We start from the raw sequence: 18,505 nt of genomic DNA, 5'->3' as shown, positions 1-18,505 counted from the left end.
ATGTACAGAGTTCTACAACCACAAGAATTCTAAGAGATAATACTTAAATAATAATATAATAATAATTTTAATTTTTATATACCGCCTAGCCAGGAATGGTTCTAGGCGGTTCACAACAAATAAAAACTGATCATAGAGCAAAGAATACAATTTAAAATGGAAGTACATCAGATAATAAAACATAAGAAATGCATAAAATGTTAAAAAGACGACAGAATACAATTAGGATTCAAATTTATCAAATAATTGGGTCGTCAATTATTTTCTAAAATCAAGATAGGAGGAAGCTCCTAGCATAATTTTTCCAAACCAACCATTCAATTTAGCAACCTGAAAAGAGAGAGTTCTCTCAAGAAATCTTTTATAACAACATAATGTACCAGAAGAAAATGCAAACAAACAAACTCTATGTGTGAACTTATTTGAGTGGTTCATAGAAAAATGGGAAACAAGGTAGCCAGGTGACAAGCCAAAGATTGATTTATAACAAATACTTAGAAGTTACCAGATAAAAGGGACCCAGAAATCAACAGGAGAAGTTTGGTAGCCATGTCGATCCAGTAACCTTTTATAAAAGCTCAATCTCATATGCCCCAGGTAAGAGTATTCTGGTAGATCCAAGTGTGAACACACTAGTGCAGTTGCTGTGGGCAGAGAACCAGAGAAAGCAGGTAAAACTTGTGAAAGACTTACATTGTCCAGCATTCAGTAAGAGTTCCTAGGCTAGAAGGTATAGTGCAGGAGTCTCAAAGGACACAGTAAATCTCTCTGTTTTCTAGGCATTTCCAAGTGGAGAGGAGAGGCATTAGATGAGTAAAGATCATGGAACAGACCAGAAGCTGAGTCAACCAGAAATTAGAAAGAATGGGACTGTGGAAAGTACAGCCACCACCAGGAGGCCCCAAACAAGAGAAACTACAAGCTCTGAGAGCTCTGACTGAAACTGACCTGGAGAAATTTCTGTGGTTATAGAGTCTTAGTAGTTCTCATAGCCCTGTGGGTAGGGGACATAGAGGGCTCTAGAAGGGCTAAGTTGTTTATGTAATACAGCATGGTGGCATTGTTTGTAAAAGAGGATAAACACCATGAAAAGAAAATATGAAGTTTCTAGCAACTGAAATAAAAATGTGTCCTTCGTCTGGGTTAACAGCCATAAGAACATAAGAATAGCCTTACTGGATCAGACTAGTGGTCCATCTAGCCAACCTGTCTTCATGAAGGCCAATCCAGATCACAAGTACCTGGCAAAAACCCAAATAGTAGCAGCATTCCATGCCACCGATCCAGGGCATGTAGCGGCTTCTCCCATCTCTGTCTCAACAGCAATTTTTGGACTTTTCCTCCAGGAACTTGCCAAACCTTTTTTTAAAATCAGCTATATTAACTGCTCTTACCAAATCCTTTAGCAACGCATTCCAGAGCTGAGTGAAAAAATATTTCCCCCTATGGTTTTAAAAGTATTACTCTGTAACTTATTGAGTATCTGCTAGTCTTTACATTACATTACATTACATTTCGGATTTCTATTCCGCCTATACCTTGCAGTTCAAGGCGGATTACAAAAGATTCATATGGGAGATAGCTGGATAGAATTCTATGGGAACTTAAGGGATGGATATTAAACTGACAGTGCAGAACTGTGTGAAAAAGACAAATGGAATACAGTTAGAGAGGGTAAGATTGCAATCTATTTATGGGGTTTGTTTACTTGGAAGGTGTTTAGGTGGGTAATTTGGGGGAGAATTATCTAGAGGTAGGTGAATCTTCTGGAGGTAAGAGAGGAGGGGTTAAGATATTTGGATGAATTTTTTGAAAAGCACTGTTTTGATTTCTTTTCGGAATGTTGTCTGTTATTGTCATCAGGTTGGAGATGGAATGGTTGAGTTTTGCTGCTTGTGTTGCCAGAAGGTTGTCAAACATTTTCTTGCGTTGTGTGCCTTTGAGTGGGGGGAAGGCAAAAGGGTTCGAGGTTCTTCTGTGTCTTGAGGTGGAGGTCTGGTTTAAGCGGTTATTTAGATAGGAGGGGGAAGAGCCTTGTACTGCTTTGAATAATAGGCAGTAGAATTTGAATTGAATTCGTGCTTGTATGGGTAGCCAGTGGGAGTCTAAGAAGGCAGTTGTTAAGTGATCGTATTTTTTAAGTGAATAGATCAGTCTGAGGGCAGTGTTTTGTATGGTCTGGAGTTGTTTTATCATAGTGGCTGGACATGGAAGATATAGGGAGTTGCAGTAATCCAGCAGACCTAAGACTAGGGATTGGACGATTAGTCTGAATTGTGCTTGATTGAAGAATTTTCTGATTTTACGTAGATTTCTCATGGTTAGAAAAGCTTTCTTGGTCGTCTTATTGATCTGGGACTGCATTGTGCAACATCTGTCTATCGTAACTCCTAGGAGTTTTAGTTCGGGTTGTATTGGGTATTTGGTGTTTTTGATTTCTAGTTCGGTGATGGTAGGAGTTTGGGCCTTTTCGAGCAAAAGGAATTTTGTTTTTTCTGGGTTCAGTTTTAGTTTGTGATCAATCATCCATTTTTCTACTGTATCTAAGGTTGTTTCTAGCTTTGTTGTGGTGGTGGTCTCTGATGGGTCGAAAGGAGTATGGTGATGTCGTCTGCGTAGCTGAAGGATGTGACATCTAGGGTATCAAGAGTGGCTCCTAGGGAGGAGATAAAGAGGTTGAAGAGCGTAGGTGAAAGAGGTGATCCTTGTGGAACTCCGCAGGGATTTGCCCATGGCTCTGACTTGATATCATTGTATTTTACCCTGTAGGTTCTAGATTTAAGGAACCCATGAAACCATTTGTAGACCTTGCCTGAGATTCCTATGGCGTCAAGAATCTGTAGTAATAATGTGTGGTCAACTAGGTCAAATGCTGCGGAGAGGTCTAGTTGTATTAATATCATTTTTTTCCTTTGCTAATGTGTTGCCGTGCTGTATCTAGTAATGTGACAAGTAGTGTTTCTGTACTATGGTTAGTTCGGAATCCTGATTGTGATGGGTGGAGTAGGTTATGTTTTTCCAGGTATTCGGTGAGGTATTGAGCAACTAGGCCTTCTATTATTTTAACGTACATTGGTATTGAAGCGATAGGTCTGTAGTTGGAGGGGCTATCTATTGGGCCTTTGTGATCTTTTATGATTGGGGTGATTAAGATCTCTCCTAGGTCCTGTGGGAATTGGCCTTCTGTCAATGTGGTTTGAATCCATAGCATGAAGTTGGTTTTGAATGTGGTGGAGGCATTTGATAACAGGTAGGTGGGGCAATTATTTAGGTCGCTGGAAGCATGGTTGTATTTATTGTAGAGTAGGTTCATATCCGACCAGAGTAGGATTGGGAAGTCGGACCAGCTTCTGTCTGCTACGATGGCTTCGCTTGTTGAGGGGTTTGTTGTTATCTTTTCTAGATGGGTGTGTGTGTTGATGAATGTGGATCTGATATTGGTGATCTTGTTTTTGAAATGGTCGGCTAGGTGGATGGCTGTTGGTGGGTGGATACCTTGGGTGGAAAGGTAAGGTTTGGTATCAGTAAGGTTCTTTACTAGGTTAAATAGCTTTTTTGTGTCTGGGGTTTTTGTGCCTATCATTTTGGAATAGTAGGCTTTTCGTTTTTCTTTGAGTTTGGTTTTGTATTGGTTAATTTGGTTTCTCCATGCAGTTTTGGTGTGTTCTAAGCTCTTATTTTTTTTCCAGTCTCTTTCTAGTTGTCTGCATAGCTTTTTAGACTGGAGAAGTTCGTAGTCGAACCATTTATCAGAAGGTCTGCATATTTTGAATTTTATTTTTTCTGGGGCTAGCTCATTTAGAATGGTTTCGCTTATGGATCTCCATTGGGATACGAATTCGTTGGGGGCTATGTTGGTGGTGGCGTGGTCAGCTTTATCCCAGAATATAGAGGGTTCGATTTTTTGGCGTGCTTTGAAGGAGGTTTTTTTTGGAGGTTGTTTGTTAATGCTTTGAGGCCAGTTGATGTCAAAGGTGTATTTATAGTGATCTGACCAGAGGGAGGGGTGCCATGCACCGTTTGAGATATTGATTTTTGGTTTGTGAGGGTGTTGGGTCATGTAAGCAGCGAGATCTAATTGGTGGCCTTTTTCGTGTGTGGATTGGGGGTTGAGGATCTGGTAGTTCAGTGCATTAAGGTATGAGAGTAAATTTAGTACTTGTTTTGAGGTGTGATCTTCTAGATGGAGGTTTACGTCTCCTAGGAGAAGGTTATGAGGAGATGTTAGGGAGTTCTGGTAGATAAATTCTTCTAGGGCTTGTTTGTTGTCATTCCATTTTCCTGGTGTTGAGTAACAGAGGATGCATGTTAGAGTTCCTATGAGAGAATCATCGGATAGTTGACAAGCTAGGAGATCTAGGTGGGGGGTGGAGTGTTTGTCTAGGGTCTTTATATTGATGTTGTTTTTGAGTATGATGGCTAGACCTCCACCATGTTTTTTTTTCTGCAGATTAGTTCTATTTTATAACCCATTGGGCAGAGTTCTGTGATGGAGGGATCGGATTCTGAGGTTAGCCAGGTTTCGGATAGGAATAAGCAGCTTAGTTGTTTTTTAACTATCCAGTCTTTAATAAGGTCTGCTTTTGTGCTTATTGATCTGATGTTCATGTATGCACAGGATAATGTGGTGTTAAGTGTTTGGGGAGTGGGTGAGCAGTTTGGTCGAAGGAGATTTTCTTTGGAGTGTGGGTGATAGTTGTGGTTTACTGATTTTGGTTTTGGGGGTGGTCTTTTTCCCCAGCTGGTTGGTATGCTGATATGGTTGAGTAAGGAGCAATCTATCAAGTTTCTGGGCGAGTATAGTTTTCTGGAAGGTAGAGTGGCTCGTGGGATTCTGTTAAGGTTGGGATAGAGGATGTATGATATCCTTCTGCTTTTCTGTTGGTTATGAGTAGGAAGAGCAGTAAGTGTAGGAGTGTGCTTGTAGAGAAATTGGGAGGCATAGTGGTTTTTGTTTAGGATGCTAGAGAGTCTGGAGCTTGGTACTTGGTGTGAGGCTATCAATGTTATGTAGGTCCCTGCTGGTTCGGGGGGTGCTATCAGTGTTAAGTGGGATTAAGGAGAACTATCAGTGGGATATAAGAGTATTGGCAATAGCAGTTTGTCTATGCTTGACAGGTTATTTTGGAGAGAAACAGTACTATCAACTTATCAGGCTCTATGAGGATATGCAGGTTGATTTGGAGATAAACAGTGCTATCAGCTTGTCAGGCTATATGGAAGATATACAGGATTTTATGGAGATAAACGGTACTATCAACTTATCAGGCTATATAAAGATATATGGTTATTTTGGAGGTAAACAGTACAGACAACTATCAGGCTCTAGGAGTGTATGCAGGTTCTTTTGGAGATAAACAGTACTATCAGCTTATCAGACTATATGGAGATATACAGGTTATTTTGGAGATAAACAGTACTATCACTTATCAGGGAGATCAACAGGTTCTTTTGGAAATAAACAGTACTATCAGCTTATCAGACTATATGGAGATATACAGGTTATTTTGAAGATAAACAGTACTATCAACTTATCAGGCTGTTTGGAAGTATACTGGAATTTGTAGGTACTGTCAGATTCTGCAGGATTGTCAGCAATGGTAGGTGCAGTATATGGATGACGATTATGGAGGATTGAAGAGTCTATCATAACGTTTTGTTGCTTCAACTCGAGTCGCTTCACAAAGGCGCGCACTAAGTCTTTGTAAATCTTGATGCAGTAAAAAATCTATCCACTTGTACCCATTCTACACCACTCAGGATTTTGTAGACTTCGATCATATCTCACCTCAGCCATCTCTTTTCCAAGCTGAAGAGCCCTAACCTCTTTAGTCTTTCCTCATACGAGAGGAGTTCCATCCCCTTTATCATCTTGGTCACTCTTCTTTGAACCTTTTGTAGTGCCGCTATATCATTTATGAGATAAGGAGACCAGAATTAAATACAATACTCAAGGTGAGGTCACACCATTGAGCGATACAGAGGTATTATAGCATTCTTAGTCTTATTTACCATCCCTTTTCTAATAATTCCTAGCATCTTGTTTGCTTTCTTGGCTACCGCTGCACATTGAGTGGAAGGTTTTAGCGTATTATTAACAATGACATCCAGATCTTTTTCTTGAGTGCTGACCAGCAAGGTGGACTCTAGCATCTGATAACTGTGGTTTGGATTATTCTTCCCAATGAGCATCACTTTGCATTTGTCCATATTAAATTTAATCTGCCATTTGAACTCCCAGTCTTCCAATTTCCTAAGGTCTTTCTGCAGTTTTTCACAGTCCACATGCATTTTAATAACTTTGAACAGTTTAGTGTCATCTGCAAATTTAATCACCTCACTTGTAGTTCCAGTTTCCAGATCATTTATAAACAAGTTAAATAGCACCAGTTCCATTACAGATTCCTGTGGCACACCTCTATTTACCCTCCTCCATTGAGAAAAATGGCCATTTAACCCTACCCTTTGTTTTCTGGCAATAACTAATTCTTAATCCACAATTGAACATTGCCTCCTATCCCATGACTTTAATTTTCTCAAAAGCCTCTCATGAGGAATTTTATCAAAAGCTTTTTCGAAATCTAGATACACTACATCAACTGGCTTGCCTTTATCCATAAGTTTATTCACACCTTCAAAGAAGTCAAACAAATTGGTGAGGCTGAACCTATTCTGACTCTGTCTCATTAAATCATATTTGTGTACATGATCCACAATTTTATTTTTTATAATTGTTTCCACTATTTTTCTCAGATCTCCCCTGGGACCCTTTTAAAAATAGGCGTAACATTGACCGTCCTCCAATCTTCAGGTACTACAGATGATTTTAGCAACAGGTTACAGATCATTAACAACAGATCAGCAATTTAATGTTTGAGGTCTTTGAGTACCCTGGGTTGTATACCATCTGGTCCAGGTGATTTATCACTCTTTAACTTGTCGATTTGGCTTAGTACATCTTCCAAGTTCATTGAGATTTCTTTCAATTCCTCTGCCTCATCATCCTTGAAAACTATTTCCGGTTCTGGAAGAATTCTTACATCTTCTTCCATAAAGACCAAAGCAAAGAATTTATTCAATCTCTCCACTATGGCTTTATCCTCCCTGAGCACACCTTTTACTCCTTGATCATCCAATGGTCCAACGGATTCCTTCACAGGTTTTATGCTTTTGATGTACCTAAAAAAATTGTTACTATGAGTTTTTGCCTCTTTGGCAAGTTGTTCTTCATATTCTTGTTTAGCTTTCTTTATCAATGTTTTGCATCTAACTTGCCAGTGCTTATGTCTCTTCTTATTTTCTGTACTGGGATCCTTCTTCCATTCTTTAAAGGATGTTTTCTTGGCTGTAATAGCCTCTTTCACTTCACCTTTTAACCATGCCAGCTCTAGTTTTCTCTTCTTTCCACCTTTTTTAATACATGAAATATGTCTGATCTGAGCTTCCACGATGGTATTTTTAAACAACATCTATGCTTGGTTTACATGGCTGACCTTTGCCACAGACCCTTTCAGCTTCTTTTTAACCATTTTCCTCAATTTATCGTAGTTACCCTTGTGAAAATTAAATGTCACTACAGCAGTAGATTTCTTTAACGATGTCACTCCAGTGGAGAGCTGCTTTGCCAAGATGAGAATGTGGTTTTGGGAAGAAGACAGGACTACTCTTTCATGATAGAATCGTGTATAGGGTGGATATGATACAAGTGTTTGGAATTTATTCACCTGGCATTCAGACATGAGGGCTATGAGAAAAAATACTTTCCAAGTAAGATGTTTGAGTGAGCAAATTGAGAATGGTTTGAAGGGAGACTTCATGAGAGCAGAGAGTACTAAGTTAAGATCTCAGTCAACAGACTGGTGGTTTAGTATGGTATGGTAAAGTACTTTCATGAATTTGGAAACCAAGGGATTAATGGAACGTGGCTTATCTAATGGAGAGTGAAATGCACTGATGACACTTAGATGAACTTGAACCAAGTTAGTCTTTAGGCCTGAATTAGAGAAATGAATGAGGTAGTCTAGAATTGAAGGAAGTAGACAAGTGACAGGTTCCAGAGAATGAAGGCCACACCAGACAGTGAAATGAGTCCATTTGAAACGGTAGCACTTTTATTTACATTTCTTATATACTAATTCTATTAAAAGCAATTTACATTCAGGTACTCTTGGTATTTCTCCCTGTCTGTCCCGGCGGGCTCACGATCTAACTATGATACTTGGAGCAATGGAGAGTTAAATGACTTGCCCAGGTTCACAAGGAGCAGTGCGGGAATTGAACCCACAGCCTCAGGGTGCTAAGGCAGGGGTTCTAACCACTCCTCTACTCCACACTTTTGTATGGATGCTTCAATGATAGTCAAAGCTGAAGCAGAAAGTGTGTAGGCATGTATTCATTCGGTGAGAGATACCATCATTGCCATGAGTGCCAATTAGTGAGGGTTGGAATGAAGGAGTGAGCCATCTTTCTGTGTTTGTAGTGTTGGGAACAGTTGCATTTTGTAAAGTTCCTGATTTGAGAACTGTAGAAGAAGGAACCATGGTTGACATGGCCAGTAAGATGTGATAAGAATTATGGTGTCCGATCCTGGTGAAGTTTGAGTAGAGTTTTCCCATTGAGAAGTATTGGAGATAAAGTATATAGGAATATGCTCTTCTAGTCAATGAGGAAAGCATTTGACTCCAGACAATTGGGGGCATAGAGTCTAGAGCAGAAAAGTGGAAATGTTATCAAGGACGCGGCAGAGGAAATTAGGCCAGGAGAAGACCCGAAGCAGCGTGTTTACTGTGCCTGGGATGCTGCTGGAGCTGCGAGGTTTGTCGGCCGTGTAGCGATGGGAGGGTAGGCTGGGAGAGTCAACGGGGGTTTCTGGTATGCCGGGTAGGGTTGGCCTGGGGGGGTGGAGTTGCGGCGTGTTAGTGGTGTGCTGGGTAGGGTCGGCGGCGGGGGGGGAGAGGAGGGGAGGGGGGAAGTCACAGCGTGTTACCTGGCCGGTCCTTAGACGCACGCATGCGCAGTCTTACTGCCACAGCCCAACAGATCAGGACTCAGGGAACACGGGGTAAGAGTGCGCTTGCGCGCTTAGCATTTTATTATTATAGATGATATTCTGAGAGCTATACTTTAAATTTTTTTCTTTATTTGCTGGCTTTGTTTTGTTGCTCGGAAATGGACATTGTCTGTTTGTGTTGTTTGGTTTACCATCACACTGAGAAAACCACTAAGTCATGTGCCATTGATTTGATTTTACAATAAATAAAAAGCACTAAGAACTAACTCCTTTTACAAATCTGTGGTAGAGGTTTCTTTCATGGGTTGGTGAGGTAAATGCTCTGATGTTCATAGAAATTCTATGATTGTTGGAGCATTTATCTCACTGACCCGCAGGAGAAACCTCTACCGCAGCTTTGTAAAAACCAGCATAAGTTATTTATGTGTGATATTCTGAGGGCTGTTCTTGATATGTTTTGTACATGAGTTAGAGCTAAAATCATTGTATGGACTAAGATATCATTAATATTGAGGTGATGTTTGGCTTTCTGTGTGTGCAATACAGAACCATCATACCTCACAAGTTGTACGTTTATTAATATTCTTTAAATAAAAATTAGGAAAAAAACTACTAAAAGCTTAAAGGGGCAGATTCTGTAAAGGACGTCTATAAGTTAGGCATCATTTAGACGTCTAGGAGCAAAATGCTGAGCGTGATTCTATAATGCATAGATGCACAATAGAGAATCGCGCTCAGTGGCGCTGAGCGAATCTAAGCACGTTTATATTGTTAGATGTCCTTTGCAGAATTGCCTTTTAGGCATTGCATAGATATCCTAATAACATCTATAATGTTATCGTATGTTAGCGTTATGATATCATTAGAACAGCAATTTTATGCTCTTTTTATACATTAAAATTGTATGCAGTAAAATGCTGGCACCACTATTATATTTTATTATCTTTTAATTATTTATATACCACTTATATCTTATGTGGTATTTACATTTGGATCCTTTATCATATTTCTCTTCTCTTTCCAGATGCCCAGGGTCACAAGAAGCAGTGGAGGATTTGAACCAACAACCTCAGGGTGCTAAGGCTGTAGCGCTAACCACTGCGCCATACACCAATGCACCATTAAACCAAATGTCACTTCTAAAGCCAAGCTTATATCCTCTTGATTCACAAGCAGTCATTTCTCTAGGATAAATATCAAATATGTACCTTCAACATTTATCCTCTGCTGTTTTCTAAAAAAAATAAACTCTTATGGCCTCTGTGTTCCTCAATCAAAGCACATGAAATATATATATACTAGTATTTTAGCCCGTTATATTAACGGGTGCTAGAATATATGTCTGTGTATCTTTATTTCTGTCTCTCTCTCCCTCCCGCTGTCTGTCTCTCTCCCTGGCCCCCTTTGTCTGTCTGTCTTTCTGTGTCTTTCCCTGCCCCTGTGTCTTTCTTCTTTTCTTTCTATCTATCTGTCTCTCTCCCTGCCTCCTATGCAGCAGCATTTCTCTCCCACTACTTTCCTGTGCAGCAGCCACAGCAGCATTCCCTCCCCCTCCATTTTCCTCCCCCCACACCACTTCCCTGTGCAGCAGCAGCATTTCCCCTACCCCCCCTTTCCCTTCCCGCGGTCTGGCCGGCTCCCTTAGTCCCTTACCACCCCCCCTTCCCTTCTGGCGGTCCCAGCAAATCAGGGCAGTAGAAGACCCCGAAGCAGCGTGTGTACAGTGCTGCAGAAGCTGCTTGAATTGGAAGGTTTCAGGAACCGCAGCCCTTGCCGGACCCGAAGCGAGCTCTGGGGGTTTTGGGTTTTTTTACACTGGCTCAGCCGGAGCAGGAGAAGCCTGGGAGCCAGGAATTAAAGTCCGTTGGGAGAGGGGAGGAGGGAGGAGAGCAGCTCCTCTCCCTTCCAGCTCCGGTCTGGCCCCCACTGAAGTCGCCCTGGCCAGTTCACACTCTGAAGTTGCAAGAGACGTGGCGCTGTACGGCCTCTTCTTTCTGCTGCCGCAAGCGTGGGTTCTGGGGAAGGACGGCAGCGGCGGCGGCAAACTTACAGGAAGGGAGGGAGGGAGAACTATATACTGAAACTTACAGCCTTCTCATAAGATGTGCTTCTTGGCAAGAGCCGCGGCAGCCGACAGGCTCCACGCTGTCGTGCGCATGCGCACTCCTACCTGCCGGTCCCTACAGCGCAAGGAAAACGGGAGTACGCAGGTGGGAGTGCGCATGCGCGCTTAGGGCTTTATTATATTAGATAGCCTTTAAGCCCGTTGCATTAACGGGTGCTAGAACAGATGTGTGTGTCTGTCTTTCTTTCTCTCTCTCTCTCTCTCCTTGGCCGCTGTCTGTCTGTCTTTCTTTCTTTCTGTCTCTCTCTTTCCTCAGCTGTCCACCACCACCCCTTGCCTGCTCCCCCTGTTCAGCAGTAACCCTGCTCCCTTCCTTTTACCTCCCCTGTGTCCAGCAGCACCCCTTTCCTGCTCCCCCTGTCCAGCAGCAGCCCTTCGCCCATCGTTTTACCTCCCCCCTGTCCAGCAGCACCTCTTCTCTTCTCCCCCTGTCCAGCAGTAGGCCTTCTCCCTTCCTTTTACCTCTCCCTGTCCAGCAGCATCCCTTCTGTGCTCCCCCTGTCCAGCAACAGCCCTTCTCCCTTAGCTTTACCTCCTCCCTATCCAGCAGCACCTCTTCCCTGCTCCCCCTGTCCAGCAGTAAGCCTTCTCCCTTCCTTTTACCCTGCCCCCCTGTCCAGAAGCACCTCTTACCTGATCCCCCTGTCCAGCAGTAGGCCTTCTCCTTTCCTTGTTCCCCCTGTCCAGCATCCGCTAGCCCGGGCAGCCTCGAGGATTTTGCTACGCTGGCCCACCTCGCATTATCGAAGTGGGCCGGCCTAGCAAATGCCCCGCGGCTGTGCGTTTGCTGGTCGGGGTGAGAAAAGGTGTCCCGGCAGCGCAGGAGTCAAATCGCCGCTAATTTCACCTTCGCAAGCCGCCCAACGTGCAAGAGGCGTCCCCGCAGTACAGGAGTCAAACTGCCGTCGCAAACCGCCCCATGCACCTCCGAATTCACATGGAGGCACACATCACAGCGGTAGGGATCACAAAAACCTAAGTGCGCTTGCGCGCTTAGGGTTTTATTATAGACGATAGAGAGAGAGAGAGCATACTAAGTCTTTTATTTTTTGCTGTAAAGAGATTCTCCTTTGCAAAACCACTACTTTTAGGTGTTAGTTGGGCATGACTTAGGTGGACACGACTTAGGCATGCTGGAGGTGTCCACATATAGGTGAATGGGGCTTCTATTTTGGTGGTATAGAGGACTCCAGTTTGATATTAAGGTCAAAAGATGTTTAATAATGCATTACTTAAGCAAAGCACATGAAAATATATATATATATATTGCATACTAAACCTTCTATTTTGGGGTGTAAAGAGGACTCCTCTTTGATATTAATAGAAAAAGATGTTTAATAATGCATTTCTCAAGCAAAGCACATGAAATAAATATAGCATACTAAACCTCATTCCCAAAAGGCTAAGAAAATAAGTAGAGAATCTCTACTGGCAAAGGTTGTGGTTCAGATCAAGTAGACATGTCTGTTACACAATCTTGACATCATTGTGACATCATCAATATATATTTCATGTGCTTTGCTCGAGTAATATATTATTAAACATCTTTTTTCTATTTTTATCAAAGAGGAGTCCTCTTTACCCCCATAATAGAAGCCATGTTCACCTATATGCAGATGCCTCTGGCACGCCTAAGTCACGTCCACCTAACTCATGCCTACCTAGTGCCCAATTCATGCCTTTATGGTTCCCCTATCAAACCATTCATGTGGCCAGCTTGCAATGAACTATGCCCCTTGGAATAAATGTCAAATCTCTCACTTCATACTGCATCCATGAACAGTTCCAGATTATCAGCTTATATCGGGGGGGGGGGGGGGGGGGAGGGAGGGGGGATGGTACTTGCCAAAATGCCAAGCCATTGAAAAATGACAGGAATCTATCCCATACTACTAAGTCATTCTTGATGGGCTCTGTAACTCTAATGTGGTGATGTGCTTGGTAACTCTTGCAGTTGCCAGAGCTACTCTCCTGCCAAAAATTCTCCCCATTGGTATGACTCTTGTTGCAACACATAATAGTTCCAACAATTCCTAAAATTGTTTCAGTATGGCTTTTTTGGCTTATCGCATCATCTGTGTAGTCGTTTTGAGCTTGTCCAGCTTTTCATGTGGCAGTTTAGATAGCTGGTTATTAATATCCAGCTCTATGCGCAAGAATGTCAACACACTTGCAGACTTGACAGTCATGTCAGCTGTTAAGGGGATGCAAAAGTTAGATGCCAAATGCTAAATGTTGTCAAAGTTCTTTTATATTCCTGTTCATTACTTGCCAATAAATAGGAAGTCATCAAATGGTATATGGTATATGTGTTATCTCTGGAACTTTTCTTTTGATATTGGCCTTCCTTTCCTTTCTGTGGTTTGCTTTGTAGTAATTAAATTCACCGCTTAGGTCCTTAATTGGTAAAGGCGGCATATCAAATCAATAAATAATAATATGACATTTCCTGAGGGCACTAATTGTTGTACCACCCAACGTACAAAAGTACTAAATTGCTTGAAGTAAGGGCACGATCTGGAACACTTTAAATTCTTCAAACACACAATACCATCTTCCCGCAATTTCCTACAAGATAACAGGTTGGGCAGATATCAGTCATTATGAGGAGAAAAGGTAAGTCTTTAACATTAGGAATACCCAACTGGTTTCAAAGAAATGCTAAAAAAAATATAGAGAAAAAGTAGACCTCGGTGACTTAAAGGAAGACCCAAATCATAAGAACATAAGAAATGCCTTCACCAAATCAGACCCTTGGTCCATCCAGTCCGGTGACCCGCACACGCAGAGGTCCAACTAGGTGCTTCCTAATGAAGACCCAGATGTTCCCAGATGAGGCCTTGTTTACCTGTATCCCTCAATGTGATTTGCAAGGAGGTATGCATCCAACTTGCCCTTGAATCCTATAATGGAGGTCTCCGTCACAACTTCCTCCGGGAGAGCGTTCCAAGCGTCCACCACTCGCTGTGTGAAACAGAACTTCCTGACATTTGTCTTGGGCCTGTCGCCTCTCAATTTCAGTACATGACCTCTTGTCCGAGTCACATTTGACAACGTGAATAACGATGCATCTTGCTGGATTTTATCAAATCCTTTTAGTATTTTAAAAGTCTCTATCATATCTCCACGCATTCTTCTCTTCTTTGAACAGGATCCCAGTATCTTTCATCAATCTTCATAAAAAAAACTCTCTACTTTTTTTCTTTTTTAAATCAAAATCATATTTTGTTTACTCAGAGAAGAATGAGTTTATCAGAGCTATCTTCAGTTATATGGGCAAGAATGGGATAATTCCCTGAGGAAGCCAACATTAAGTTGTGTGACACGGTGGTAGTTCCTGTTGAAAATCTAAGGCTCTCTTTTACCAAGCCATGATAGAAGTTTCTACCACAGCCCAGGGCACTAAATGCTCCGATGCTGCTCCAGCGTTCATAGGAATTCTATCAGCATCAGAGCATTTAGCGCTCCAGGCCGCAGTAGAAACCTCTACCTCAGTTTAGTAATGGGGGAAGGGGGGGGGGTAAGTTAAGTGCCCTGAATCTTCTTCATGTTCATGCTCTGAATTTTTAATGTTTTTGGGTGGACAAAGAACTGGATGGTTTAGAAGTTATTTCACAAAGTGTGATTTATATTTCAAAAAAACAAAAAAGAGTAGAGACTCTATTCAATGAAAGAAATTATTTGGGCCTTCCTTTAGGTTGCTGAGCTCTGCGTTTTCTCTCTCTTAGTTTTTGTTTGAAAACAGTTAGGTGTGCCTATTGTGTGTTTGAAGAATATGAATTGTTTGCCACTAATCATCACTAAATGTGAGTGCACTATGCCATGATATAGAACACCCCAGTGGCATGTATTTGTCATAACAGAACTGGCTATTGAATGAGAAACCTAATAAGTGGAATGAACTGGGGTATACTGGGAGCAGATGAAATGTCAATTCACTGTCTGCTTTTGCCAATTTGGCTTGCTTGCCATGCTGCTTTATGAGGGCTCCTTTTACAAAGGTGCGCTAGGGCCTTAATGCGCACAATAGTGTGCGTTAAATTCCCGAGCACGCTAGCCACTATCTCCTCCTTTTTAGGAGGTGGTAGATTTTCAATTTTCTGTGTGCACTAAAAAACCTAGCGCAGCTTTGTAAAAGGAGCCCTAAATGTCTTGGTCTAATGATGCATATTGAACCAAACTTAATTGTGGATCTATATAATTCCTATAGGCTAACAATGAAAAGATATACTGAACTTTTCTCAATAGTTATTTATTCTATGTATTTATTTAAATCTCATTATATCCTTGGTTTTATTTACTACAACCCTTTGCTTTAAAACAAAAACTGGACAGTTCTAATTCCTCCCTGTTTTGTAGTAACCACTGGGAGTAATAACATAAACCTGCCTCTACTAAAAATGGTTGCCAGAGCAGCCCACATAGTAAAAGCTGGGCAACATAACCTATTCCAAGAGAACAACTGAAAAGGAAGTGATGTTACAAACTTGCCCTCACTAAAGATGGCCACCAGGGCAGCAAACATAGTAAAAGCAGGGCCACATGCCTTATTCCAAGATGTCTGCCACCATGCTTCCTTTTTAAATGAGGGTCTTTTATAAATGCTAGAGATCTGTCTCTACAGTGCTCAGTACATTCCCTGTGGACCAAGAGTAATTTCTCAGGTCACCTATAGCTGCTAATAGCCAAGTACCTGAATACAAAACTGTTTCGAAAACCTCCATGGATAGGCAGTATATAAATAAATAAATAATAATAATAGTGTTTTCTGTTAGAAGAAATCTAAGCACTGCAGGAGATAATGGCTCTAGCCCTATTGCCTGCCAGCCTTCATCTATATAATGGGATAGCAGTTGCTAGTTGTTGTTTTTTTTAATAAGCACTCCTAGTGCAGCAGCCATTTAGCTTCCTCCCCCACCCCCTCAATGTTGCAAGGTTTTTCCACTATAACCCTTATACAATATTTTTCCCACCCTCCAACATGCTGCTATACAAATTCCTAGTTCAAGCCCTGAGCACCCCATGCTGCTAGTGAAAAAGGCTGAGTACCAGCTCTCACTGCAGGGAGAGCTGTCTAGCCTCCCTGACACACACATACTGCACTGTGCAATGTCTCTACAGCATACCTGCTAACCTGCTGTGATTTTTGTGCTGCTGAAAGACATTTCTTTCCCGAATGCTGCTGCTGCTTGGATCATACAGCTGTGCTGTAGCCCCACACCCTAAAAAGGCACATATAGCAAGGCACTACAGAACCTCCTCTACCTGATCTGCATGTAAGGGGAGAGGTAGCAGCAAAAACCTAAGGCTGAGTAAAAACTGAACACTGCCATGCACCCGCACATTTGGCTGGCATTATGCCCGGAATCTTGAGTGTTTCCCCCTTTCTTAGCCTTTCCTCCCCCCCCCCCTGACTTTCCCCCCTATCCCTTCTATTTTTCTGTCCTTAATCTTTTCTTTCCTTAACCCTTTTTGCTAACCCCTCTTGTGTTTTTATTTTCTTTTCATCTCTCCTCTTGATGACTTGGCCCATTTGTGTTTGGCCCCCCTCTTAATGTGGTTCCCTTGCTCTGATTTGTATTTTCAAGGATATCTTAATTATTTTCCAGATAAAAACATTTAAATTTATAATTTATAAACACAATGGAATAGGAATTCTACTTATATTCCAATTCCTTCCTGCATTTACCATCAAGAATCCAGAGCTGGAACAGCCAAAGTACATAGGATCTGACAGAATCTGAGGCTCTGCTGTAAAGGCTGCAGTGCAGGCAGATGACACTTTATTGGAATTCAGTGAGGCTGTTGGAGGAGGGGAAAGCTTTGCAAACAAAAAGCATACCCTGGGAGTCATGTAGCCTTTGATTTCCTTCTTCAGTTTGCCATGTAGTGCTGAGGGTCCTGGCTGTGCCAGAGAAGAATGTCAGTTGCTCTCTCACACATAGAGAACAAGGTGCAAGTATATAGGCACAAAGAGTGTAAATGCATCCAATTCCCCTGACAGAACAGGGTGGCTTACCAATCCATCCTCTACAGAAATTTAAGATAATGGAAACAAGTCAAAAAGCAATAATTTATTTCCATAAATAATGATTTGGATTTCATTATTACCAGACATAATTTAAAAATAGAGATCTGAATCCTTTACCAAGTGAACAAGGCTGAGCTGGATGTTTCCTGTGTTTTAATGTGACTTGAGCTTGTGTGTATGTGTGTGTGTGTGTGTGTGTAGGGGGGGGGGGAGGTTTCTTACGCAAGCACAGACTGAGCTACATCTACTGTTTAAACGGATGTGCAAATGGAAAAGGCTCCTATCTCAATATACTAAGGGGTGGACTGTTTGTTTGCTTATCAATTGCATATGCATCACCTTTTAACCTTATTTCTTCATATTATGTTGAAATGAAAATATTAAAATATTTTGAGCAGGTTGTTTAGGGTGTTCTTTTGTTTGTATGTGTGCAAGATTTTTTTTTCTAATGAAGTAAGGGAAACATTAATTCCTTGCACACACTCAATTGCATTAACTTTTAAACTGGCCATTCAAAATTCAGTATGGGTAGTATCTTGTGATTTTGAAGGAATAGATAAATGAACGGTGCAAGGACAAATGAACAGAAAAAGAAAACCATGAGGCAGTTACACTAAAGACATATGAAGCGAGTATGTGCAACACCCAAAAAGCAGAGGTGACTGAAATAAGATAAATCTCTTCCTTATATGAGTTGTTAATGCTAAGGATGGTGGAAATATTGCTTTTTAGGAAAGGATTTGAATTGGGGTTTTCGGTCAGATTGGGGTTGGACTCTATGCATGACACACGTATCTGTCCAGACAGAGCTGATTTCTTCATTACCTGGCTGGAGATGAGGTCCTCACACACAGACAGTGCCATCTGGATGGCATTGGGCTTGTGGGTAACCGAAGTGGCATTCAATTGAATTTTCCAAGTCCCGTGTCTTTTATTTGCTTGATTAACGGCTTCTCGAAAGATTGGTTCAAACTTTCTGTGGCTCAGCACGGCTCCAATGTTTACGATTTTAGGATCACATCCAGCCCGAGCAAAAGAAAATGAAAACAGTACAGCAAGCAGAAATAGGCGCATGGTGTCCATGAAACCTGCTCTAATAAAGCAAGCCAATGTCTTGTGATAAGGTTTTATCCCAGCTCGGGATACCGGGTGCCTGCAAAGCTGACAGTGGTCATAATTTGGGAAATATCTTGCAAGCAGAGAATAAAAGCAGTCTCCTTGTCGTCGATAGGAAGACCTCCTTGGCAGGAGAAATATTTAACAAATGCTAACCGTTCCTTTCCACGTCAGAATCCGTGGGGCAGATATGGCTGCCAAATTCGGATCTGTACTCTTCCTC

General features: G+C 41.7%; 1 protein-coding gene across 3 annotated transcripts in view; it reads right to left on the bottom strand.

The window, feature by feature from the left end:
- GRIN1 (glutamate ionotropic receptor NMDA type subunit 1) overlaps positions 1-18,249 on the bottom strand; it is a 415,565-nt gene extending 397,316 nt beyond the window's left edge. For all 3 annotated transcript variants that reach the window (XM_033960212.1, XM_033960213.1, XM_033960211.1), the window contains exon 1: positions 17,992-18,249. In XM_033960212.1, coding sequence (XP_033816103.1) covers positions 17,992-18,249 — 258 coding nt within the window. The remainder of the gene's footprint in view (positions 1-17,991) is intronic.
- Between the last annotated feature and the right edge of the window lie 256 nt (positions 18,250-18,505).

The sequence above is a fragment of the Geotrypetes seraphini genome, chromosome 10 (genome assembly GCF_902459505.1).
Source record: "Geotrypetes seraphini chromosome 10, aGeoSer1.1, whole genome shotgun sequence".
Lineage (NCBI taxonomy): Eukaryota > Metazoa > Chordata > Amphibia > Gymnophiona > Dermophiidae > Geotrypetes > Geotrypetes seraphini.
This window is presented reverse-complemented; position numbering and strand designations above follow the sequence as displayed.